We start from the raw sequence: 27,114 nt of genomic DNA on the forward strand, positions 1-27,114 counted from the left end.
TAGAAAGCTGAGTGGAGGATGGATTAAAGTGGGGGAGAGAGTTGAGATCAAGGAGACCAACCAGCAGTCCAGATGTGCATATTGGATGACTAACTCTGAAGTTCAGGTTACTCCTCAACTAAAGACTGTCTCCTAGAGAAAGGTCTGGGAAACCTTTGTTAGCTGCATGGGGATAGTTCCTTAACTAGACATATTGAGTGAAAAGAGCCAGGACCCACAGCTTGTGCATTACTCTCTGTAGTCGTTCTCCCTGAGCCCAAACAGCAGGGACTCTCTAAATGTCACATGCAGACCAACAATACAATAGCACAGCCTAGTACAAGTCAGTGAGATGGTTATCTAACATCCCTTGTGAAAAAGTAACCTTCACATGATTGTTTTGTGTCAGAATAAGTTCTTCCACACCATGAGAGAATAGAGCAATGCTGATGTAACGGAATGTTGTTTTTGAACCTCTGGGTGCTCACCAGTTCTGACTGTAGGTCATCTCGCAGGATAAACAATGTGTTTCAAAAGTTCATTACAAACTGGAGTAACGTTTCCAGTTTTATAGGATCACAAAAGTTCATGGTAAGGAGACGAGTCTGCCCTGGATCTGACCAAGAAGGACACGTGGTCCTTTAGTCTGCTAGCTGCAGCACAGTGACAGAAGAGGGCTTGGCCAGATTTCAGGGCCAAGAAAATGAGATGAGATTCAAAAGAGAATCTAGAAGAAAAAAGGGTGAGGGCCAAGAGGGGACAGGCTTCACCAAAGAAGTGATTTCAGAACTACCAGCCCCCTCCCTCATCTGATTCCTCTGTGTCAGTTCCTGCTCTCATACCTCATTCGTATGACATAATTATTGCTTTTTACCTTTCCCTGCATGTTTTGGCTTTTTTAGACTCACATCATACTCAGCTCTAGCCCAATCTTTCTTTCTTTCTTTTGAATTACCCAATTACTAATGACAATCTTAGACATAGGGTTTACATTTCCACATATAAAACATAAGCAGTTTGTCCTTATTGAGTCCCTTGAAATTTTGATGTTTACCTTCTATTTCTTATGTGTCAACTTTTCTATTAGGTTCAGATTTTTTTTTTTTTTTTTGCAACAAAATCCTGAAAGTCTGGCAAGTCATTGAATGTCCTCCTCCCCTCCACCCCATTAAGGATTATAGTTATTTTTGCTGGATATGATATTTTCAGCCATAACCCTATTACTTTTGATCTTTGATATACAATATTCCAAGACCTGTGATCTTTTATTGTAACTGTTAATAGGTCTTGTATGATTCTAATTTTGGCCCCAGCATATTTGAATTTTATTGTTGCTTATAAAATTTTTTCTTTGACCTGGAGGTTTTGAAAATTTAGCAATGAAATTCATCTATGTTTTCCTTGTAGGATGTGTTTCAGGTTGTGATCAGTGAATATTTTGTTTTCCTGTTTTTATTTTTCCTATCTTATTCTTTTACTGCAACACTATTTGCCTTCATTATTTTATGTATTATTATGTCAAGATTATTTTTAGCTTTTTTTTTTTAAATCATAGCCTTCAAGTACTACAATTATTAAGTTTTTCTCTTGTTTTTCTTATGAGATATTTCACATTGTCTTCTGTTTTTTCATTCTTTATATTTTATTTTCTATCCTCATGACTTTGCTAGTTTCTTTTCCTTGCCCAATTCTAATTTTCTTTCTTTTTTTTTTTCCCCCAATTCTAATTTTCAAAGAGTCACTTTCTTCTTTAAAGTTTTAGATCTCCTTTTCTAGTTGGTTGACTTTCTTTTAATAACTTAATAGGTTTTTTAAAAAAAATTTCTTTTTTCTTAATCTGTGTGTGTCTGTCTCTATCCACTGTGCCACCTACCTGCCCCTCACTTTTGATTTTTAAATTCTTTTTTTACATTCATCTATGAATTCTTTTGAGGCAGGTGACCATTTGACTTTACTCCTTGAGACAGTAGAATATTCTCCTCCGAAGATGAACCCTGGTCTACCCAGTTCCCTTTTCCCATAGTAATTGTTCTTTCTCCTTTTTTTTTTTTTTTTTTTTTTTTAATAAGAGTTTATCAATATAATCACCTCTAGCCCTGTGGTAGGTAGGAGGGTGGTGCCTCTGGTCTCAGTTCCTCCTTCAGTTGTCTCCTCTGGCCTGGAATCTCACATTAAGAATACCCATCTGTAGGAACCCACAGCCAGCAGTGTTCCTGCCCCATTGCTTCTGCACCACCTGCCATGTGCTAATTCCTTCTCACCCAGGGTGTCTGAGTCTCCATAGCACAAGTGAGCCTGGCATTTCTTATCAGCAGCCATAGGACTCCCTACACTGTCTGGAAAGTGAGAATTCCTGTGATGGGGCTGAGGCTACTTCTCAGTCCTGCTTACCCCAAGGCTCCCTGCTTGTTTGTTTCAGAAGAAATAGCCTGGAAGACCGTTCTGCCCCAAGTCCTGTTTGTTGTTAACCACTCTCTGTTTGTCCTGAGGCACTATTTTCTTTTGTTTTGGGGGGAAAATCTGGAGAGCTTGGAATTCTGTCCTGCTCTATCTTCTCTCCAGAATCCTCCTCTAACATTGTTTTTAATGGGACCCTGCCTATTTATCATTTGTGTTCATCCTCACTCCCATGCCCTGGCTTCTTTTGTGTATGTATTTTTTTAAAATCTTTAATTTGGCCACAAGTTCCCTGTGTAATCCCCTTTGATGGTTTGATATGCCTGTCCTGTTTCTTCCTCATTGGAGTCATTAGTTCTATTAGAATATAGTTTATTGCCACTTCCCTTGGACCAACTCACTTATCAAATTTTAAGGAGTGATGTCCTATCTATCCATTGCTTCTCAAATTTTCAAATTGGCATTGTGGTATAATGCATTGGATTTGAACTCATGAGAGACCTATATGACAATGGACAAGCCATTTAGCCTTTCAGAATTCATGTAAACTAGGGATAGTAAAATAGTAAGAGAGAGGCAACAAGGCAGAGAAGGCTCATTTTGGAATTAGAACAACCTTGGATCAGGTCCTGCCTCTCAAAAATTCTATAGCCCTAGACACATTGCTTAACTATTTAAGTATCCCAAGCAGCTCTTTAACATTTTAAGCCACTGAAATCATTTGGGAGAGGGAATTTTCTCTGCAGAAGTAATCGCAGGTTAAATAATGGGAGAGCTATAAGGATCAAATGAGGATCAAAGATACGGAGTCGCAAAGGCTATCAAATTCAACTCCTTCATGTCATAGAAAAAGAAACCGACTTTGAGATAGTAGGTAATACAGATAGTAAAAGCCAAAATGGGGAAGATTCAGACATGACTCTTCTAGATTCCATGTCTAGGGCTTGCCCGTCGCTCTGTACTTCTATTTACCCAGAGTACTTTGCAAACTATGTAAACCTAGTCTCTGAATATCTAGGCTGTATATCGGATTCTGCCTTTGTTCTTCTTACCTATCATAAGCTCTTGGAATGGTGACTTCCTCCCAAGATTTTCAGTTTTTGTGAGGAAAATGATTGCTTTTGGAATCTTAGATTAAAAGGTAAAAATTAAATATTTTATATATAATATATTTTATAATATTATAAAATGTATATTTTATTATATATAATAAATATTTTTATATAATACTCACGTTACCAAAATCAGAGAATTAAACATAACACAGTTGCTTTTTGGATACATTTAAACATTTCTGGGTTTCAGTTTCCTTGTCCTTTAGCATCAAATCTGTAATTCTGTTTTTCTGTTAGTGTTAAGGTTTGGAAGAACAATGAGATAAGACAGAGTAAAAACTCAGACCAAGCAAGCAGATCTGCTGAGATGGGTAAAGCCATATGGAATATGAGGATGATTAAATAGCTGAATAAAGTGTCAGGAGTTTAATAGCAAGTGATAAATGGGCATCTATGGATGGTTGGCCTCAAGGAACAAGAGCAACAAATGGATATCTCCCCTGAGTTTCATCTTTACTACCTAGAAGGATCCCATATAATCTTCAAACTTGGAAATTTCATTTTTCATTCCTTCTGATTTCTAAATGTCAATTGACAGATCCTAGCACAATCTCCAAGAAAACTTGTTCAAGCAAGTTCCTTCCTTCTTTTTGACAAAGGAGTACTTTTAACACCAAGAAAGCTACATTAGTTTAATAGCTTTTGGTGTGAATCTTTGTGAGACTCTGAGAAAATTTAAATATATTGCATTAACTAGTTCCTTACAAGATCTCCTCATCTGCAAATCAAACACTATTTCTTCTCACAAAAACCCTGTTGCATTTCTCCCAATTTTTATTTTTATTTAAAGGCCAAGGAAGGACCTTGACAGATTCTTGCTGAATCACATTAAATTGAGAAATAAGAAATATAGATAAAATATGACTTTATTCCATTTCTAACTATATAGCGCCTAATCTAGCAATATTTCCCCTGCACCACTTTGCTGTCTTAAATAGGAATGTGTCATTTGCCCAACATCTAATATTTTTTTTCTAACAAAGTTATTTTAGTAACCCTAGTGACTGGCTATCAAATCACAGGGCTTTAATAGCATGCCATTGCCAGTTGTGTGGCCTTCACTTAACCTCAGATATAATGGGGAGGTCAGACTACATGATCTCTGAGGTCTTTCCCAATTTTAAATCCTATGATCCATAACACTTGCTGTACATTTCAGAGAGACTGAGTATCTGTACAACTTTGTCCCTAAATATTACAGAGTAGGAATTTGATATAATAATAGCTCATATTTCTATAGCATTTTAGGGTTTTAAAAGGGATTCTTTAATTCCATTCAGTACTATTAAATGCCTACTATGTGTCAGGCATTGTATTAGGCCATAGAGATAGTAACTTTTAAAAAAAACCAAACAAACAAAAAAAAAACATTATCCCCTGCCCTTAAGGAGCTTACATTTTATTGGAGAAAATACACAGCAACTGACACTACAATACATTTTAAAGCTTGCCACATATTTTACATATATTATCTCATTCATTTTAGCATCCCTATGAGGCAGTTATTGCAAGTGTTGTAATTCCCATTTTATAGATGGTATTTCTGACTTGTCTGTAGCCATATATCTTCTTGCTACTCTCTGGCATTGTGAATGCTGATTCTGCCCTTCTGTGAGACTGCAAAAACATTTTCTACCTCCTCCCATCAACCTCTACCCAAGATTCAAGATAGAGGAAATTTATACTGTGTCAAGGCTTACATGTGTGTTCTTTTGCTCCTCTAAGGCCCATATAATGCTAAAATTTGGGGACAGATCTTTAGCATCCCACCCATATGAAGAAGCATTGGCCTTTTGTCCATATATATGAATGTGTGTGTGTGTGTGTGTGTGTGTGTGTGTGTGTGTGAGTGTGTGTATGTATATAAACTATATAAATAAATATCCTCTACAAAAGCTGATTTAATACTTTGTATGTAATAGTCTTTTGAATATGTTTAATTTGTGATTTTTTGTACATATATATTCTAGAAAAGAACTTTTGAAAGTAAACCTATTAAACAAAATTACATGATGTTTTTGTAATTTACTAATATGAATTTTTTCATAAGGTCCTAAAGATTCTGGTCAGGGCAGTCACTGATGGAATGACTGATCGTAGTGGAGATATTGCAACTGGCCTAAAAGGGAAATTACGGGAATTGTTTGGCAGAGTGACTTCAAGAGTAACAAATGATGGAGAGATCTGGAGGTTGTATGCACAAATATATGGGAATGGTCAGAGTGATAATCCTGATGAAAATGAAAAGGTAACTTTTACTATTCTCTTGGATGCTTTTTCATAATCTATGATGCAATAAATCAGTCATGCATTGCTCTGCTTTCTTGCTTGGACAGAGGGAGAATTTGTTTGAAAATTAAGATCTTATTAACATTTATGTATAACTGGAAGGTATCTTTGAAACCATTTATCCCAACATCTATCTTCATTTTATTACAATGTTTTTTAAACATAGCAAACCGCCCCAAAATAGTTTTTTTATTTACAAAGTAGAATGGGGAAGAAAATATCTATGTGTTTTATATATGTGTGTGTGTGTGTATATGTGTGAGAGAGAGAAATTACAAAATTCTAGTATATGCAACTTGCTGTATAAAGAAGTATATAATAAATCAACCTGCAAGTTTTAAAGTTGTCCTGCTTGTCCTTAGTTTTCTATACATTTTTAAAGTGCTTCAGTGACTCTTTCAAAAAAAAAAATTGCCAACACTAACTCATCCTCCAAAATCCCTTCCCTTAAATAAAAAGGGAAAAGTGTATTTATGAAAAATAAAAGTGTTAAACCAAAACAAATCTACACATTTACTATATTCTGTGTGTATATATATATATATATATATATATATGTATGTATATATATATATATATAGATGTAGATATATATATATATCCATATCATTACAATGAATACACACACACACACACACACACACACACACACACACACACACACACACACACAGACACATACACACACACACAGATTTGCTACAATAATATGAGCTGCTGGATTTTTTGTATATATGAAGGTTGTTTCCCTTTTTTGGGGGGAGTATAGGTTTAGTGATACCTCTGGTTCACAGCTCAGATACAGTGCAGTGACTTTGATGGAAAATAGTCCTAAATTCCTTTCCAGAATTCCTAGATCAATTCACAGCTGTGCTAACAGTGTGGTAATGTGCCTGTTTTCCTATGGTCTTTTCAGCACTTGCCATTTTCTTTTTTTTGTCTTCTTTGCTGATCTGTAAAAGAGGACCTCAGGAATGATTTAATTTGAATCTTTCTAATAGTAATTTGGAGTATTTTTTTCTTTTGGTTGTTGGTAAGTTGAGTTTTTTCCTTTTGAAAACTGTCTTTTAATCTCTTTTGAACATTATTTATTGGGAAATGACTTTTGTGTTTAAGCATTTTAACTCAGTTTTTATATATATATCTTATATAGCAGACCTGTATTGCTTGTATTCAGCCCTCTGAGATGAAGGGTCTTATACCTTACCCAGAGTTTCCCCACTGTCTGTGGCCCTCTACACATCTAGATGATTTCTCTCCCTGCCTCATCTGTCCACAGAAGACTGAAACAACACATGCAGGCACAAACACTCACCCTCACACAATCACCTAGTTATAGACTTTTTTAAAACAGATAAGTGAAGTGGATTCAAAATCTTTTCTGTGCTCCTAACTAAATGTCTGGCCTTGGGCATTCACCATCGTCACAAATGTCTTCATAAATGACAATAATTGTCATTTATATCATTCCTTAAGGACCATAAGTACTGCTCATAAATTCTCTCTTTGGATCCTTCCACCAACTTTCTGATGTAGACAGTCAGCTATGACTGTAAGTATAGCATGAGAGGGTGGGATAAGACCAGTCCCAGAGTTAGGGGGACCTTATGATCAAATCTTAACTCTTCTACCTACACAGCTGGGGACAGTTGTCTGCATCTCTCTTGAGCTCCTTTTTTCATATCTCTAAAATAAGGGGATTGGATTAGGGGGGCTCAGAGATTCCTTCAACTCTGAATCTTATCCCCATGTTACAAATGAGGAAACTGAGACCAGTAAAATAACTTTCCTAAGACCACACATTAGTAAGGCCAAGCCAAAATACAAATTTAAGACCTCTAATTCTATTTTTTGGCCATGGTTTTTTCATGCATGAAATATGGGGGCTTCGTCTGGAAGACCTCTTAAGTGCTTTTAATTTTGATTTATTTTATGAGAGAGAGAGAGAGAGAGAGAGAGAGAGAGAGAGAGAGAGAGAGAGAGAGAGAGACTGCTGTTGAGTAATACAAAATCTATGAGACCTGAATCCAATCAGTAGATTCAGAATTATCTCTGTGTCCCATTCCTGACTCTTTTGAGTCAGCTTTTGGTGCCCTTTGGTTCCTTTATTTTCTGGAGAGAGGAGGGTCTGTCTAAACAAGCATGTATGGTTCTGTGTGTTAATAGCTATTTTCTGTCCTATATGCTTCATTGTGATGAGTAACAGATAACCAATTATTGCACAAATGCAATTTTTCAGGTTGGAATTAGTTCCATGTGATTTCCAGGCAATACAAAGTTTAAAGAAGAAATTTTTGTTTTGCTGATAATACTGCATTTTTTCTTCCTCTAGGTCCTCCAGTATCTCACTAAGGCCTATAAATGTGATACACACTCCAATTCTTGGGAGAAAGACGTTGCTTCATTCAAGGAAATTGTTAAAGGGGCCACAGAACTTGCACATGGTATATTTTTCATGTATTGCAACATTTTATAATCATTTCTCACTTTTATGAACTTCACTAATAATAAAAGCTAGCTTTTATGTAGTGATTTACTTTTTGCAAAGCAGTTTATAGGTATTAACTCAACTATCTCACAACAACTCTAGGAGGTAGGTAATGTTGTTACCAGATTGCCAGTAAAGAAATCAAAGCATAGAGAGAATAAGGTCAGTATTTAGTGTCTGAGGCAGGATTTCAACTCCCTTGATCTATTCACTGTACCACTTACCTGTTAAAAACAAAATTATGCTATTCACTTACTAGTTAGCTTTAGAATCTAATTAGTTGTCAAGTAACTTAGTGGCCAGAGATTTTCCTGCATTGAAAACTTTTTGAAGTAAAAGGATCTTGGAATTTGTTGTTTTATAGACATTTATTTGTGGGAAACGAACACTGGATTCAGAAAGAGAAGCCTTGTTTCAAAGCCTGGTTTTCCAACATATGAACCAGATGATCTTGGGCAAATTATTTTACTCCTTTTGAACATGTTTGCTCATCTGTGATACTTCATCTGCTTATGAATTCACTACAAGAATCAAATGAAAAAAAATGCTTTTTAAATCTAGGATGCTGTGCAGATTAAACTACTGTTACCATTTGTTTTCATAGATAGCCATATTTTTAAATTGAATTTAGCCACTTTTTGTGGCTCAATTTTACTTAAATGGAAATATTAGGAAAATAATTTTGTTGCTTTCTGCCTTCTTTTACTCATTTATAAAGGAATATTCACTTTATGAGAATTTACAGACTGCTATAGTCATGGCAGCTCTAAAACTGTTATGAGATATCTAAAAGAAGAAAATATACTCCCTAGGACCTTACATTGTTTGCTTAAGTGTATCTGTGTTCTCAGTGAATCCCAAATGTCAACTTTTTATTATTTATACTAATGGGTGGGTACAGAAAAGTGGACATTCCAAAAATCTGTCCTTTGGGTTTAGTGATAAGTATTTTTACTTGTATTTCAGCATGGGTGTATCTGATATCCTGGGAATCTGCTTCAAAAAATATAATGAAGTCACATTTTAAAGACCTGAATCAGGGGATTAGGAAGCTGTCCAGATGCCCTGTCTTAGAATTTTGCCTAACTCCTCCCTGCTGTTCATTCCACCTGGGATTAGATTTCTTTTTCAGACTTTTCCTGAACCAGGGAGATAATGAAGTATTTGTTGACCTCTCCACTAAATCTAATGACTTGTGTAAACCTCTTTAACCTTGTAATTAAGCAGATGGAGAGCCTGTGTAGTTAAACTCCCCCCAAAAGTGCAGTAGTTCTTGAAATACCAACTAAGAAAATTTTCAGGTGACCATATTACATAGCTGAAATATATCCTTACATATATAGGCACTTCCTTCATCAAGCAAATCGCAGTCCATCTCAGCCTGTTTACCTTGTGCATATCTTCTCAGAAATTCTTTGTTCAACATCCATCCAACACTTCTTGCAAAACAGTTGTCTACCTATCCAAATGTATATGATTATTATCAAATTCTTGAGAAAATGATATAATGCAAAGTTGTGCACAATGAATGGGACATCTTTTACAAAGTATTCTTTTTTTTCAGCTAGTCAATAAGGAAAATTCTTTCAGGAAATCCATGACACCAAAAGCTCAGGATATCTTTGTCATGACTAGGCAATTGACTTTTAAAGCCGTATAGGTGTAAACATACAGATTTAATGAATACTCTAGAAAAAATTCCAGTTTAGTATTGAGAGACACCATGCATAGTAGATAATGATCAGGCCTTCAGGTTTAGAATGCTTGGATTCAAGTCTAGACTTTGATGTACCTTCTTTCGCTGACCCTGGTGAAATATCTATCTAAAACTCTTTAAGTTGTAAAGAAGCTACTCACCTGCATTGGTTAGAATTTCCTCATCTAGAAGTTTCTTACTCCACAGAAATCATGGATCTAATTCCTAACCTTAGACTCTATCAGCTATTTATATTGGTTATAATTTATAAATAGTTCAGTATTTCTCCAAGCTGAGTTTTAATACCTTGGGAAAAACAAGAGTTTCTTTTTTTTGATTTCATTATAGGCTTTAGTGTATCTTCAGTATATGTTGAACAGCCCTAGTGAAGAAAATATCTGGTGGAAAAAAAAGATATATGATCTTTGAAGAAGCACCAAATGAACCGTTTCAGATTTATAGAAATCTGAATTTATGATCTTTTCTGTGAATATTTTCTTGGGTCAATGCAAATTCATTTGCCTATAGAGAATAAGAATTGTTCTTCTATGACTGTTTTTAACTTGAATACCCTTCTATTTATCTAACTAATTGCATGTTATCAAGGGAAAATAAACATGTTTTTCTTGTGCATAATGCACCCTAAGCAGGCAGCTCTAATCTTCAAAAGATTTGGTAAGGGCAATCTTGCCTGAATGATTTGGGCTTTTTTGCACAAGTATCTGACATTGTTCACTCATCTGTATTGTTCTCAAAATCTTTACAATTTTGGGTGGGAGTTAGATCTCAAATTACATCTATTTTTACATGCTATTTCACAGTGGGTGGATATTTTCAAAGTAGTCAGTAGGAAAGTGCAGTATTCTTGAAATGTCCTCTAGTGTCATTATATTTGGAAAGTTTTTTCAATGCTTCTATGTGTGTATTTATGATCTTAATTTAAAAATGAGAGAGGTAGAGTATGCCTTTAAGTTTTGCTTCCACCTTAGAGAATTTGATTTTCTCATTTTGGAGGGCTGAAAATAAACAATGAAAATCATACTTCTTTCTGTTACAAAGTTCATAGGGATTTAAAAAGCCCAGAGACCTTAAATAGGATAGGTTTGCACTGTGCTGTAAAATACATTCCATTATTCTATTACATTTGTCTGTTTATCACATTAAAAAAAAAAATTGGTCTTATTCATTACTCGGAATCCCTTCAGCACTTATTGAAGTCTGATCAATATTACAGAGTGCTAGGCATAGTTCATTGTCTAAAGTATTTTAAAAAGATAAAAACTTGTCTCTTGCCCCAGTTGAGTTCTTACTGGTATAATATTTAAAGGAAAACAAACACAATCATAGAAAAACTTCCAGGGTTACTTTTTTTTCACAATTTTTTATATGGACTTCTCATGCCTGCAGGCAAGTTGGTTCTATAGAAAGAGCGTTACATTTTGAGTGGCTTTGGATATACTACTTACTTTCCTGAGCTTCAGTTCTTTCATCTTTACAATGACATGATCTCTAAAGACTCTTTCACCTATAAATGTATAATCCTACAATTTACTGTTTGATAGGGTAAATTATGTTTGTAGCTGCTTCCTGGGAAGAGAATGGGAGCTCACTAATGTTGAATTTCTTTGAAATAAATGCCCTAGGAGTAGATTTTCTTTGAAAATATGAAAATTATGTATACAATTATGGCAGTTTCCCCAAAGTTTCAATTGTGCTTTCATGTTGAAATACTCTCTGAGGGCCATTAGATTTAGTGTTATTATTAAAAATTACTGTTGATAATACATGTGCTTCTTATTTGATTTTGATTGACTGTCTTTCTCCTATATAACATCCAGTGGCATTGCACTGCAGTAAGAACAAGTCAGATCCTCAAGAAGCAGTACAGATTCTTTCATCAGCTCGACTCAACTTACGTGGCTTGTTATCCAAAGCTAAGGTGAGGCTGGACTATTTCTTTTTTAGAGACAGTCTATAAATGGTGTCTATAAATCTACATGATTGCATTTATTTTGGGTTTTTTGGAGGCAGTCAGGGTTAAGAGATTTGCCCAGTGTCACAGAGCTAGTAAGTGTCTAAGGTTGGATTTGAACTCAGGTCCTCTGACTCCAGGGTTATTACTCTATCCATTGTGCTACCTTGCTACCCTGCCATGATTGCTTTTAAACCCTTCCTTCTCTTCCAAATCAGGGATCTTTGTGGAGTCTAGGAGAAATTTCCATCATTGAACTATATTGGAATTTTTAAGAAAACATCCTTTTTTTAATGTACTAGTTGGTTACTTTTGAGTCCAAAGTCTACAGATTGAATAATTGCTACCAAGTAGATAGTATTAATGATGATTATGATGATGATGATTGCTTACACTAGAATAATGTTTCACAATTTGTGAAACATTTGCCTATTAGTTATTATAGTCAACACTCAAGTGTTTATCTATGAATATGGTTGGCTCAGAATCTCAGAAACTAAGGCACACAATGTAGCCTATTTTCTTCTCCATAAAAGTATGATTGTTTATTAAAAGAACATGTTCACATAATGAAATCAAACTTCAAAATAATTAATGAATTTTAGAAAGAAAAAATTTTATTAAATCCATATTGATTAAACGTAAACTGAGCTGACTAACCTTAAAATAATGCTGGAGACAAAATATAAAGAAATATAATATCTAAGCATATGTTTGTTCTTTTTCTATCCTTTTGTTATCAATAGTCACTTAATCTTGGGTCACAAACTAACTTTGACTCCCTTTTAGAATCAGATAGTTTTTTAGGATATACTCATGAGAGGAGCTATCTATATATTTTCCTTTGTCTGGGAGAAAGCCTCTTTTCCCTCTTTAGCACTGATAAATAGTTGGCTTAACTTTTCTACTTAGGACCTTGTCTTTACCTTTCCCAGAAGTTCATACCTGAAATATTTACAGAAAAGACATTTTTCTCTACCTACCTTCTTTATTTAGTCCCCTATTATATGCCCTTTGTTTCCTGTTCAGCCAGAGCTCAAAGCTGCACCTAGTTTTAACACCCTCAGGATTCCCTGATCAAGATTAGTTTATCTTAGGTACACTTGGCAATCCAGAAGCCACTTGGCAGTTGATTCTTTCAATCAGGTTTTGTTTTTATACGCAACATCCTTTAGAAGCACCCTCACTTTCCTTTGAAATTCGCTATTTTGGTAGAAAGTAGCTTTTTTTTTGTATTGTTTTTAAAAATAATTAAGGATTATTCATTAATAACTCTCCTCAGCAATATCTGGAGTCTTTAGAATTTTTACCACTTAGTTTTCCTGTTAGTAAAAGTTTTTATGCAATTTTTGCTTAACATATTCCATCCTTGAAATGGAACAATTTTTAAGCAAAGTCTTCATCCTTTATTAAAAGCATAACTATGTTTAACCAGAGCTCTTAGTTATTTTCCCTTTGTTCTATTATCTTTGCTCATCATTTCCTCAATTCATTAGTTGTCTGATTGTTTGACCTGAGGAGACATTGTGGTAGGCCATAGTATTCATTCTTCCTTATGTTCATATCAAGGGTATTACATTTAAAAAATAATGGAAAATAAAAACAAGAATTCAAAATATATGTAAACCATCCTTAGCATATGATCGTGCAACTATGTCTGTGATGTATCCTGCATTTTTGGAATAGTAAAGAAAAACCATGGTATGTGCATATTCTTTTTAATTCCATAACATATGATGAATAATTAATTAATAAAAGTTTTCTTTGTTTTGAGGAATTAAGGTATTGCATTTCATTTCCAAAGTGGAAAACATTAATTACTGTTGTAAAAAAAAATTTAACATCTTTTTAGCACTGGAAAGTTTATTAAATTTAAAAACAAGAAATTAGGCTTTTGAAAAAAAATTTCACTATCTGAAAATTGAAAATACTTGCTTCTCCCTTCCCCCCTTCATTAAGACAATCTGAACAGGTTCATGAATAATTAAAAGAAATTTTGATTTTTATTAAATCAGTATGAGTTCTGCCAAGATTCATTTGTTCATTGATACTAGTCTTAATGACAGTGAATATTATTAATATTATTGACAGTAACAACTTTCAAGTGAACTTGAAAGCAGCTATATTTTTGTATGTATATTTTAAAAATCTCACTTTCCAGTAACTTCTACTTTATAGGTCTAATGTTTTGAACACCTATTTTAGCATAACCCTGTATTCATAATGAATTTTTACATTTAGTTGAATAATCTTGCTTTGTGATGATGGAGTTTCCAAAAAGTGGATGTGAGGCTGGGAATGACTGTCTGGGTTATATTTTTGTTCTCATTTATTCTCATTGGATCATCTGAAAAAGGGAGGGGAAAATCCCTCCTGGCATTTTAGTTTGAAGTTTCCAATTATATATGACTTAATAATAGACATATGCCTCTTTTCCCTTCCTATATAAATTGAGATGTCAAACTCACATATGGAGTAAGAGGACCCTAAAAAAAAAAAGAGCCCATTTTTGTACATTTTATAGAAATGAAATTGGCATGGCTACATGGATGTATCCCCACTGAATACACTTATTCTAGCAGCCATTTGAGAAAATACAGGAAATCAAGTCAAAGAGACACAGGAGAGCCAAGTACTGTCTAGTTGTTCCTCACTGAATTTAAATATTGATTTCAAGGTTAAGCTCAAATGCCAACTCTCCCAGAAAACTTTTCTGATATGCCCAATTGCCAGGGTTCTCTTTTCCTAATATGACTGAAATTGTTATATTTACTTTTTATATTTTTTATTTGTCATTGCACATATTGTTTCCTTTGAACTGTGTGTATATTTTGTTTTGTGTTCCTAGCACTCACTACATAGGTCTGGCACATAGTAGGCACATAAATGCTTGTTGGATTGAATTGTGTCCCCAAACCACATGGAGCTTAGAAGAAGGAATCTCTCTAATCCTTGTTCCCTGCTTAGATTTCTTGCCTCACTAACTTTTCTCTGTCTTACTTCTCTCTGTCTCACTAACTTTTTCTTTGAGCTTCACTGTACCTGTCTGTATCATTTGTCTAGCTCCTCGTTGCTATCATTATTTAGCCGCTTCTGAGTCACTCCTCTTTCTCTAGGATTTAGAACCTGGCTTACTTTTCCCGTTAGTCCCCAAACTTCCTCTGATGCTTGGGTAGTTCATTCTTTAACTTGATGACCCTTTGGATCTCCTGACCTTCCACAGTATCAAAGTTTTCAGCTCCTATGGCCCATATTGTCACTTTACCTCAATCACACCACTAGCAGGTATATGTGTAAATAAAGGTAAAGTTATTTTGGAAAGAAGTTGGGGTGGGAAGTGGTAGTGTCCAGGTGGCTTATGAAACAAAACCCTTATGTGTGTGTGTGTTTTTTTTCTTTCCAAACATTGCAGCAGCTTTTTGTGGATTTGGCAAGTGGTGAGATTTCCCCTGAATTAGCTGAGGAAATAACTACAATGGACATCTTGATCACAGAACTCCAAGACATGAGCAACCAACTGAGGAATCAGTATTGAGCTGTCAAGGGACAAGCACTGGAAAGAGATGATTCAACAAGATATCTGTTCTTCAGCAGTCACTCTTATGGTTCTGTATCACAAAGCAACCATTAAATAAAAGTCCTATTTTGTTGTTATTGTTATTGTTGAGTATTCTCCCTCTTGCTCTCATCCCCATTCGATTTTCTTAAACTCCTCAAGCTTTTGAAATGAATTTTTTTTCTTTTTAAAGGATCTAGGCACTGTGAGATAAAATATGTTTTATTATTCGTGAAGTTTTGGAGCATTATGAGGGAATAAATGACAGCTTTCTGTGGCATGGAGTTTGTTGTCTCAGCTGAACATTAATTGGTTTATTATTTGGAAAGATTGGTCTAAATTGGGGATGGAGTGGGGCAGAGTGAGAGATTATTACCAGATTGTAGAGTGATTACATTGGCTTTTAAGTTGTCCACAAGTGATTAAAAAAAAAGATCTGGAGATGGAAGACTTTATACTTTTAAAAGATCATGTAGTTGTGTCATAAGAACATAGGTTTGGCAAAATGAGAAACATTTTGGCAAAATGTGAAAAGAAGAACATGTTCCACTTGAATTCTAACTAAACCATTAGCAGCTAAGTGGGAACTTGTTGCCTGTGTTTAGTTTTATTTGCACAAATGTTATTATAAAACATTTTACCCTAGAATTTTTGCAAGGGTGCATGATTTATAGTATATATTCAATAACCTTATGAAATGATAATTTTTTCAGACAGTATACAAATGGAGAGATAGATAAATTGATCACTCTGTCTATGCACTGTTCTCTCTCTTTATCTATCTACACTGCTTGTCCTAAAAATGACCATTTCATAAAGTTTTTAGGAGTGAAGATTATAAATCACGAATCTTTGTAAAAATGCCAGGGCAAAATGTTTCACAGTAATGTATGCAAATTCTGTTGTAAGACATAGTCAGATAGTCTATGTACAAAAATTTGAGATCTTGTGAAATTTAAGTCTCTGATCTTTTGCTCGTATTATGAGTCCATTTGATATTGTGCTAGATTGGCTAATGTCATTACTTTCATACTCCCCCTTACTATTCTCACAAATAGAATGATTCTTTTCTATGTTTTTACATACATCCTTCTTGGGAAAACCATCCAACTTGTTAAAGTCTGTCCTCTTGTTCTCTTAAATTTTGGGGGACCACCAAAATTTAATGCTTTTTTTTTTTCTTTTTTTTTGGAATTGATAGAGATTAGCTATATGACTACAGTTAAATGAATTTGGAGTTGTATTTGGTGTTAGACACGAAATAGTCATTAATAGTTTGATTTCATCTTGACAGAAGATTTCCAGGTTCTGGAGCCATCTGGAACCATCAAAGAAGGTTCTGTGCTTTGTGAGCAAAGCAGAATTGCAGTATCACAAAGGAAATATTAGATGTGTATATCTAGAGACATCTCCATCCCAAATGTTCAGACAGACCATTTGTGCCCAGTCTGTGGTAGAGCCTTCCCTACTTGTATTGGTCAAACTAGCCATTGTTTATATATATATATATATATATATATATATATATATATATACATACACACACACACACATTAGTCCTCTTTGAGTATGAAGGACAAACAACAAGAATTTTATATTTTATTCCATTGGCAAGGAGCAATAGTCATCTTGCTCATCATAGTTGGGTGCTTTTCCCCCTTTATGACCTGTGATTTTATTTTGTGGGAAGCTGTTGGTGAAGAAACCTCTCTACTAATGTGGATCAATATCTTTTTTGCAATTTATAGGCTGAGAGAATTACCTTGGGACATTAAGAGGTTAAAGGATTTGTACAGGGTCATGCAACTCAATAAACTGCAAAAGCAAATGCTAAACCCAGATATTTCTTACTCTAAGGACAATTTTCTACCCAGTAATACTGCTTACTCAATATTTTCTTATAAAAGCTCATTTTCTTTTTTTTTTTTTTCAACTTTTAAAAATTTTTTACCATTTTCCCATTCTTTAATTTTTAAATTTTGAATTCCAAATTCTCTTTATTCCTCTTATTCTCTTCCATACTTATAAAGAAGGCAAGCAATATAATCACTTATGCATGTGAAACCATGCAAAATATGTATCTACATTAGTCATATTTTTAAAAAAGCAAGAAAAAGAAAAGGAGAAAATTATAGTCTAATTTGTACTCATTGTTCATCATTACAACGTTATTGTTACTGACAATGATCTCCCCATTCTAACCACTTCATTTTACATTAGATCATATAGGTCTTGACATGTTTTTTTCTGAAACCATTCCTTTTATCATTTCTTATAATAATACTTCATTAACTCATATGCTACAACTTGTTCCATTCTCCAGTTGATGAGCATCCCCTAGATTTTTAATTCTTTGTCATCCACAAAAAGAGCTGACATAAATATTTGTGTATATATGGATTCTATTTGCTTTTTCTTTGATCTTTTGTTGCTGTGTCAAAGGATATGCACAGTTCTAAAGGATTTTTTGTGTGTGCCTCTTACTAAACTTAATTCTCTTTTCATAATTGTCTTATATCACTCTAAATTTTTCCCCAATTTTTCCTTTCTATCATTCTTATTTCTTTAACTCTAGGAACAAACTAGGAATTCTTTTTGGATTTAGGTCTAATTAGCATTTTTTTCCCTTTGAGACTTCTTTGTAGCTTTTTTCACATTAATGCCTTGTTCTGAGTTTATGTACTGATTTCTGCTATGCTGGTAGTTTGTTTGTTTGTTTGTTTTTTTTTTTCTTACTTTTCCAGCCTATTTCTTGACTTTGAATTATATGTTAAAGTTAGGCTTTTTTCATTTGGGGGTGAGGAGGTAATGTCTCAAGCTTCAAGCTTTTTTGTCTTGCTGTTTTTAGAGCTAATTATGGAGGTCTAGAAGTTGTTGGTTGGTGTTTGCAAAGTGATGTGATCTTGGAAGATTTTCTGGAGCAGGTTCTCCTTCTCTGCAGCTATACATGCCAGTGCTTATCTCTGCTTTGGAATTATGACCAGAGCTTTGCTCCCTTGTGAGATCACCAGCATTTCTCTCTGTCCTGGAACTGTGACCTAATGGGCAATAGAGTTGCCAATCAGCATCAGCTATACCCAATGCCCTCAAAAGGATCCTCTATAATCTTTTCTGAGCAGTTGTCTAACCGTCTCATGTTTTCTTGACATAGGGCTTCTTAAGAGATGCTTGTGGGTTGGTTGTTGCTGAGTCTGTAGGTTTCAGACTGACCCCCCACCAGACCTCCACTCTGAGTAACACTCATACTTTTTCTGCCAACTTCTTAAGTTTTCTTAGGCCAGAAAAAATATCTCACCCTAACTTTTTGTTGCCTCTGCTGTTTCAAAATTTGATTTAAGGCATTATTTTTAAATTGTATGGAAGGGAATGGTGGGAGAGTTCAACTGGGTGACTGCCTCTGATCCATAATCTTGGCTCTAGTTCTTCTAGTGTTAAGCATTTGATCAGATATTTAATGCTTTTTTGTGGAACTGATCAAGAGATTAGTTATATGACTAAAGTTAGATGGATTTGAAGTTGGATTTGGTGTTGGACTCAAAATAGTCATTAATAGTTTGATTTCATCTTGATAGGTTTCCAGGGATCCGTGGTATTTGGGAAAAAATGGGAGGATGATGACATGGATAAAGGTACAAATCTCATGTTTATAGAATTTTCAACTACTACAAATCTAGGTGGGAAAACTATCACATCATAGGCTGATATTGGGATACACAAATATCTTGACAGGCTAGTGCACTGGGGCTGGATCTAATAAGATAATTCAATAGAGATGAAAATAATCTTGCCCTTGGGTTCAAAAAAATCAGCTTGACAAGTATGAGATGTAGAAGGCATAGATATGAGGCACAGTTATGAATAGAGAGTTGTGATCTCATTGGTACAGGTTGAAAGCCCTCCCCAAATACCGTGGGATTTGTATCTAACCTTCCACAAATCTCCCACAGAGAATATACTCAATGTCTTAAAGGCTTTCCTCAAGTTCTTTGGTTATCTCAAGAAAACCACGATTACCCTCAAGCTGTGCAACTATTCATATTGGACTTTGCTTTGGTTTCATTTCCAGGCATATACCAGTCATCGCTGGTTATTTAAGTAGCAACTAACTTAAATATTTTCTTTTCAGAAATGCCTAAATGGAAAAGTATTTGCTCCAAAGAAGAAAATTCTTTAAAGATGTATTATATCCTAAAAAACATAGTCATATTGGTGGCATTTTGACTTCTGTCCATTTCTGAATTTTAAAATTAGATAGTTGCAGGGGAATTAATTCAACAAATATTTATTAAGTGATTACTACACAAAATAAAATAGTACCTGGCTTCTAGAAGTTTACATTCTATTGGAGAGATACAGTTTGTTTGTATAAAATACATTAAGTAATACCAAGTAATTTAAATGATGTAGTTCTTAGATGTTGGGGAGAAAAATGAGGAAAGACCCAGGCCTGAGTGGTAGGTGACGTAATCCAGATATGAAGGGACAGCCTGAGACAAAGGCACAGCATATGGGAAACAGTAAGAAAGTTCTACCTGCAAGTGCTGTCTCACTCCTGGAAAAAGTAGAGGGAGAATAGGAAAATTATAATTTAAATTATAATAGTATCAATCAAACGGCAATTAATCCAGATCTCTTCCCACCGTTTCCTTACCTCAGTCCAGATTAACTGATGCATCTGTTTCTCTTGGCCACTTCATACAAGCACCAACAAAGCTCTCGGGCTTTACAATCAATAGAGCCAGGTCAGGTTCAGGGATGGTAAGGGAATTTCAGAGCAGCTAGATAGTGTAATGGATGATTCATCTCCCCGAGTTTGAATTTGACCTCAGACGCTAGCTGTGTGACCCTGGGCAAGTCAGTTAACCCTGTTTGCCTCAATTTCCTCATCTGTTAAATGAGGCAAGATGGCAAACCACTCCAGTATCTTTGCCAAGAAAATCCCAAATGGGATCATGAAGAATTGAACATGACTGAAAATGAATCAATAATAACAAGGGAATTATGTGAGTTCCAGAAAACAATTTGAGTCTATTGAGATGGAACAGGTATTACTCAATGTGTTTCTTAGGATTTGACTCAGAAAATCCTAAGGCTAGAAGGGACCTTAGAGATTATTTAAAGTCCCTTGTTTCAATAGGTTTTGAATCCTTGACCTTACTATATTTCATTGAGTTGTAATTACATAGCTTCAGCATAATGGACGGAAAAGGAAAGAAAAAAACACTGAACCGAGAGGCTAACCAGAGACCTTGGATCAAGGCCAGTCTCTGCCACTATCTCATGGTATGGCTTTGGACACAATTTACTTTTATCATTTTCTTCCTAAGTTGAAGGAAATGGCAAACCACTCGAGTATGTTGCCAAGAAAATCACAAATGGAGTCCTAGTCAGACATGACTGAAAGCAAGTGAACAGCAGTAGTCTGTCAAAACAAGGGATTTTGATTAAATGATACCCTGAGGTCCCTTCTGTCCTTAGATTCCTTGATTCAAACCCTAAGTAATGAATTTACTAATACCAGCTCTGTCTTAAATGTCTCAAGTTGGGGTGGCTAGGTGGCTCAGTGGATAGAGCACCAGCCCTGAATTCAGGAGGACCCAAGTTCAAATGTGGTCTCAGACACTTAACACTTCCTAGCTGTGTGACCCTGGGCAAGTCACTTAACCCCAGCCTCAGGAAAACAAATAAATAAATAAATAATGCAAACTTATTTAAAAAAAAGTCTCAAGTTGTTTTTTAAGACTCATAATTCTCCTTATTATAGTCCCTGAAATTGGGCGCATTGGCTAGCAAGCCCAAGATTTCAACAGAAACCAATGACACACTTAGATACTATATACAGTTCTTTTTACCAGGAGTCAATATAAATCAATGAGAAAATCAATAAGAAAATTATTAGTGCATAATGAAGCAAAGTAGAAACAAAGGGGCTGTGATCCCACTATTTACCTAAACCTTGAAAGCCCCTAGCCTTCCAAAAAATACAGAAGCCTGAAGTTTTAGGAAATGTGCAGGATGAGTCACTTCCCCGTGTGCAAGAATGTTCCTTCAATCTCAGCCCATACATCCAATAAGGTAATCTTTAGACGCCAATACAGAAACTCTAGAAAAATCTGTCATCCGGATGAACTTAGGAGGCAAAAGGTCCCACAGGCCAGCATACACTAGATTTCAGGAGGATTGGTGCTGGTAGACTAATAATGGCTGCTATCTCCTCACAGGAGGTGAATAGACTTGGCAGCCACCCTGCTACCACAAGTGTGCCCTCATGCCATGTTTGCCTTCCAAACTTCTGCTACAGTTAGCATCTTCCCCCTTGCTTTCCCAGTCCAAAAGCTGCTGCCATAGCACAATGGAGTGCTGCACATCTAAACAAGTAAAAACATAAAATGTAGATTAACAGAAAGCAAAAATTTTACTTTTTAAAATACGGGGACATCTTAAGTCATTAAAATAAAATTTTGGTGAGATCCTTGAGAATTGTGGGACCAAACCCTTATGGGGTCTAGAATAGTAAAGCTTTTTCTACACATTATTCCATTTTTGTGGAACATGGTTTGACCTCTAGTAAAGATTGTGCGAAGTAATGGAAAAAGTTCTGGTCTTGGAGGACTAAGACCTGGGTATTGTGAGTCCCAGCTCTGTGACTAATTCTCTGTGTGACTTAACCTCTAATCCTTATTTTCCCTATAGTACATTTGCTACAGGATAATAAAGAGAATTGGATTAGATCAGGGATTCTTAGCCTTTTAGTATGTGTGTGTGTCATGGACCTTTTGGTCCTCTGGTAGTACCTACAGATTCTTTCTCAGAATAATGTTTTAAAATAATTGAAGCTATTGAATTACTAAATTTCAGTTAGAGAGCAGTAAAAACATAAATATGTAATTCCCCCCTATAGATATGCCAAATATAGATCCCTTGGGGGCTCATGGAGCTCAGGCTAATAAGGTGTATTCTAACTGATTTTATGAAGCTATGTAATAATGTACTATTCTAATAGACTTGTTTACTGAAGTTTCTACTTACACAAGCATTTTATTCTTGTGTTAAAAAATGGAAAGGGAAGCAAATTCAATAAGTAGTTCCTGTCAGGAACTTCATAGCTCTCCACTTCCTATTCGAGCCCATCTACCTACTTGTCCTGTTCCTTGGATTCAAACTTTTCACTGGACTATATATAGCTCCTGCCCATAGCAGAAAGTATAGAAAGAATACCTATCAGCCTTTGGTGCAGAACCAAACTCCTTTTTTGAGGCTGGCGCCTTGTACAGTCTTCATTGATTCTGACTCCTCTCCCCTTCCACCCCGATCCCCAAAATCCCCCCGCCACTCACCTTCCTAAACTCCTGACCTACTGCTTGGTTTTCCCCATTTTGGATTATCTTCCAGCCCCCAGATCCCTTGTCATCACTGGCTTTTACAACAGACTAACTCGCATGTTTAGTCACCATCTGGCTCCTTCCGGCTTGACTTTGATGTTTCATTTCTGGCTTTTTCCTCCATACTTCCAAACCCTAAACCCATTTCTTAACTATTACCTGTGTGGCAGTGAAAAATCCAGAATATTTATTGTCAGAGATTTTTTTGATACAATGTTAATACTTCACTTTTAGAGGAAACTAATGTTCTCAACTTTGCTTTTGTTACTGTGTATTAAAATTATTTTAATGTTATTTAAAATTTTTTAAAATGTTTTTTAAAATATTAAATGTCATCATGCTCTTGCAAATTTCTCATTGTTCCTTTTGCATGTTTATAACACTTCTAAAGTTTCCAGTATGCTTTACAAATTTCTTGTGTCTTCACAACAAACCTGGAAAGTAAATACCATTATAATCCTTATTTGATGTAGCTGATGATGAAGATGAAGATGATGAAGCTGAAGAAAACAGAAATTAATTAGCTTGCCCAGAGTCTAACAGCTAATAGATATCTGAGACCAGATTTGAACTTAGATATTGCTGATTAGGTCCAGCACTCTACTCACAGTGCACCCTAACTCCCTGTTATGAAGTGGTTAAATGTTGAATATGTGCAAACCCACAGTGAAGTGTTGGAATAAACTCTTGGGAGTCTAGATAGAGACCTTAATTCTAATCCTGCTTCTCATGTTCTCTGCCATGTGACCATGGGGATTACTTGGCTGCTCTCAGTCTCAATTTCCTCTTCTATAAAATGGGTGAGAATCAAATGCAGTAATGTATGAGAAGTGCTTCACAAACCCTGAAGTGCTATGTAAAGTCAGCTCTTGTTTTTACCATCGCCGTCATGGAAATAATAAGCAACTTTGTGTAGTAACCTTCCTTGCCTTTGACCTCTATGGAGGTCTGTGTGACCTTGGGCGTCTCATTGAACTCTGAATTTGCCAGAGAAGGTGCCAGTCTGCTTTGCAAGAAGGAAGCTTCCTCCCCACATTGATGAAATCAATGTGCCAATAAAGGAATAAATGCTACAACTGCTGACTTGAAAATAATGGCAAGAAAAATAATATCTGATGTTTGCAAAGTGAATTCACTTTTATTAACTCACTCTTTCACAAAAACCCTGGAAATATAATTGTCCTCATTTTGCAGAGGGGGAAACAGACAGAGACCCATGGTTACAGCTAGTGTCAATGGAAAGAGCTAAACTAGGGCTTTCCCAGATGCTAATTTACTACACCACACAGTCTAGGAACCATCGAAACATGATCATATATTTAGAACTAGACCAGACTTCAAAGATTATCTAGTCCAAATCTCCCTCCCTCCCTCCTCCCTCCTTTCCTTTTTCTTTCTCCTTTCCTCCCTCCCTCTCTCCCTCTCTCCCCTTTCTCTCTCTCTTCCTTCCTTTATTTTGAGGAAACTTGAGACCCAGGAAAATGATTTACCAAGGTTATCCAAGTAGTATCTAAAGGAGCCATGATTTGAACCCAGTTTTATTGACTCTCAAACCATCCTTCTTTCCACCTGAGTTGAAGTGCTATCTTTGTTGTAGAAGCTGGCCCTGTAAGCTACCAGATCTCCCCCTTAGTTCAATGGATCCTCCTTGGGTTATTGTACTCCATTACTTTTGCATTTCTGTCAGGGTGGATCTTAGAGCTTGTTGTCCTAAGGTCTTTCCTCAGCAGAACTATTAGAATAAAAAGCTATCTTCTTGCTGTGTGAGCAGAAGGATGAAAGTAGATATTTTTCCTTGAGATTCATTCATTCCTTCATTTAGCAGATTTTTCCCCCTAATAAGCAAAAGGTACCATCTTTTTTTGCCCTTGAAATATAAAGATGAAAAATTACATAATTTCTGTTTTGAAGAAATTTACAATTTATAGTGAGAGAGACCATGTGCAAAAAATAAACATAAAGCAAGTTAAACTGAAAATATATATGAGCAACCAAGCAGAGAGGGATAAAAGATTTGAGAGGGAAAGGGACCTCCCCTATTAGTATCTTGTATATTATAGATACTTAAAAATGTTTGTTGATGGTATTCCATTGTCCCAGAGAAGAATTAAGAAAATGGACTTCCTGCTTTTTTGCAGAAGTAGAAGTCTATAGATATGAGACATTATACATAATCTAGAAATATTGATGTATTAATTTTGCTGAATTCCTTTTTTCCTTTTTATTTTATTTTTTGCTTTGTTGCAAAGGAAGATTCACAGGATACCAGAGAGATAAATGCTTAAATGTAGGTGATGCAAAAAGAAGAGAAAATTTATGTAATGAGTATAATTAAGGGACATCCCCATGTCTCCTCCACACCCACCCACTTTGATTGTGGCTGTAGTAAGTCATATGGAACATGCCTGAAACTAGGTAGATCCTTTCTAGTCTCACACATGTTGTCCTTGAAGCTGGATCCCTTGATGAAGGGTTTGCATAACCAAAGATTTTTTATTGTATTCCATAGACTGCTCTTCCTCTGAGGAGTAGCTGGCTCTCTTTGCCTTCCTCTTTCTGTAATGTGGGACATATAATTCTGTCCCTCTAAGATTTCCCATGAAGGATAGGAAAAAGAATTTCTTTGTTTCTTCTCTCACTTTGGATGTTAAGGTGACATGTACTAGTAAGTAAGCCCAATCATGGACCTCTGGCCTTGGATGAATTTTTTATTTTGTATTTTTTCCCTAAGCATAAGTGACCAAAAAGCAATTATGAAAGACAGATTTTCCCCCACAAGCCCCACAGTTCTTTTTGGATGAGAGATAATAGGAATCATGAGGATGAGCCTAATCGCTGACTTGTCATTCCAGAAAATATGATAAATATACAAGTAGTTGTTTAAACAGTGCAGAGGCAAAGATGACATGTCTATTGGATAGTCCTATGCTCTTTATTTTAATATTTTAAATATCACTATCCCCAGAGAATAAGATAAGAATTATAGGGAATTTCATCATGCTTTAAGTTTTTGTCTAAACAAAGTTGTGAATCTTTTATGTTTTAAGCATTTCATTCCTGAGGAGGAAATAAATAGCTGCTCTGTACATATTAGACATGATATATTACTTAAATTTTAATTCACCCTTTTGGGGAGAATATGAACATGAACTAAACTTAAGGTTTAGCTATTTCTTTCCCAGTGCCCTTTCCAGGACTCAAGATGGATGTAAAAAGAATCAGAGAGTTAATGCAAAAGAACCTAAGGCTGAATAAGAGAAAAGAGCTAAATATCTCAGCCCTCCTGAACTCTGCAGCAGTTTTGTGTTGTTACACTTAAAAAAAAAATTACTTGTTGAATACTCCTTGAATTGAAGTACTCACAGAGGAAGATAGTGACCAGGATAGGCTTTAAAAGGGGAAGACATTCAAGATGCAGAAAAGTCTTCTGAAGATGATAACTGGTGTGGCCGAGAGCAATGAGGCATTAAAGTTTGGACAATATCAAGGAATGAGAAACAATCTGATGTGATTGGCATGTTAAGTGACAGAAAGGGGCAGGATATAGAATGAAATAAAGTGGAATGGACCAAACCAAACTTCATGGAGGGCCTTAAATGCCGGAGAAGGGAATTTATTTCATCTTGTAATAGGTGGGCGAGTCACTGAAAGTTTTTGAAGAGGAGAGTAATACAATCAAACCTATGTATGATACAGGTTACTTTGGCAATGTTGTAAAGAATGAATTGCAAATAGGTAGACACAGCAACCAGACCAGGTGAGTGGCTATTTATTATAATAGTATAGGCAAGAGAGAATAGGGTGGATGAGGAAAAAAAGGAAACAGACTTGAGAAAGTTATAGAGCCTTTAAAAAAAGAATGAAAGAAGAAATGTTTTATTGAAAAATAAAAAAAACAAAGTAAAAATTACAGAAAACAAATGCTCCCCAGTAAGCAATTCATTCCCCTAAATCAGTCACTTTCACTACCAAATAGGCAGGTTTCTCTCTCTGGTCCTTCCAACGGATGTGACCAGACCAAGGGGCTTCTGCTCCTCCTGTTTTGTTGATAATAATGAGCAGTCCAAGAATTGTTTTGGGGCAGAGTGGAAACTCCTTAGCTGGAACAACTTTCTGATAGAATATCTGTCCCCATGAAAGTAAATATCTCCCAGGGATTTCCTTGTTTTCTGGTTGTTCTGTGTTCTTGCTCTGGTGATGAAGCACCAGAATAGAGGTTTGCTCCCAAGGATGCCATTCC

The 27,114-nt window shown here is 35.5% G+C and overlaps 1 protein-coding gene across 4 annotated transcripts in view; it reads left to right on the forward strand.

Annotated features, from left to right (window-relative positions):
- Positions 1 to 15,590, forward strand: part of TTC27 (tetratricopeptide repeat domain 27) — a 219,044-nt gene extending 203,454 nt beyond the window's left edge. For 2 of the 4 annotated variants that reach the window (XM_074288154.1, XM_074288156.1), the window contains 4 exons: positions 5,542 to 5,739; positions 8,113 to 8,224; positions 11,803 to 11,903; positions 15,349 to 15,590. In XM_074288154.1, the coding sequence (XP_074144255.1) occupies positions 5,542 to 5,739; positions 8,113 to 8,224; positions 11,803 to 11,903; positions 15,349 to 15,471 (534 nt within the window). In that variant the 3' untranslated portion in view covers positions 15,472 to 15,590. The remainder of the gene's footprint in view (positions 1 to 5,541; positions 5,740 to 8,112; positions 8,225 to 11,802; positions 11,904 to 15,348) is intronic. The other 2 variants (XM_074288155.1, XM_074288157.1) reach the window with 1 other exon arrangement.
- Positions 15,591 to 27,114: the final 11,524 nt, after the last annotated feature.

Source organism: Sminthopsis crassicaudata, chromosome 2 (genome assembly GCF_048593235.1).
Source record: "Sminthopsis crassicaudata isolate SCR6 chromosome 2, ASM4859323v1, whole genome shotgun sequence".
Taxonomy (NCBI): Eukaryota; Metazoa; Chordata; class Mammalia; order Dasyuromorphia; family Dasyuridae; genus Sminthopsis; species Sminthopsis crassicaudata.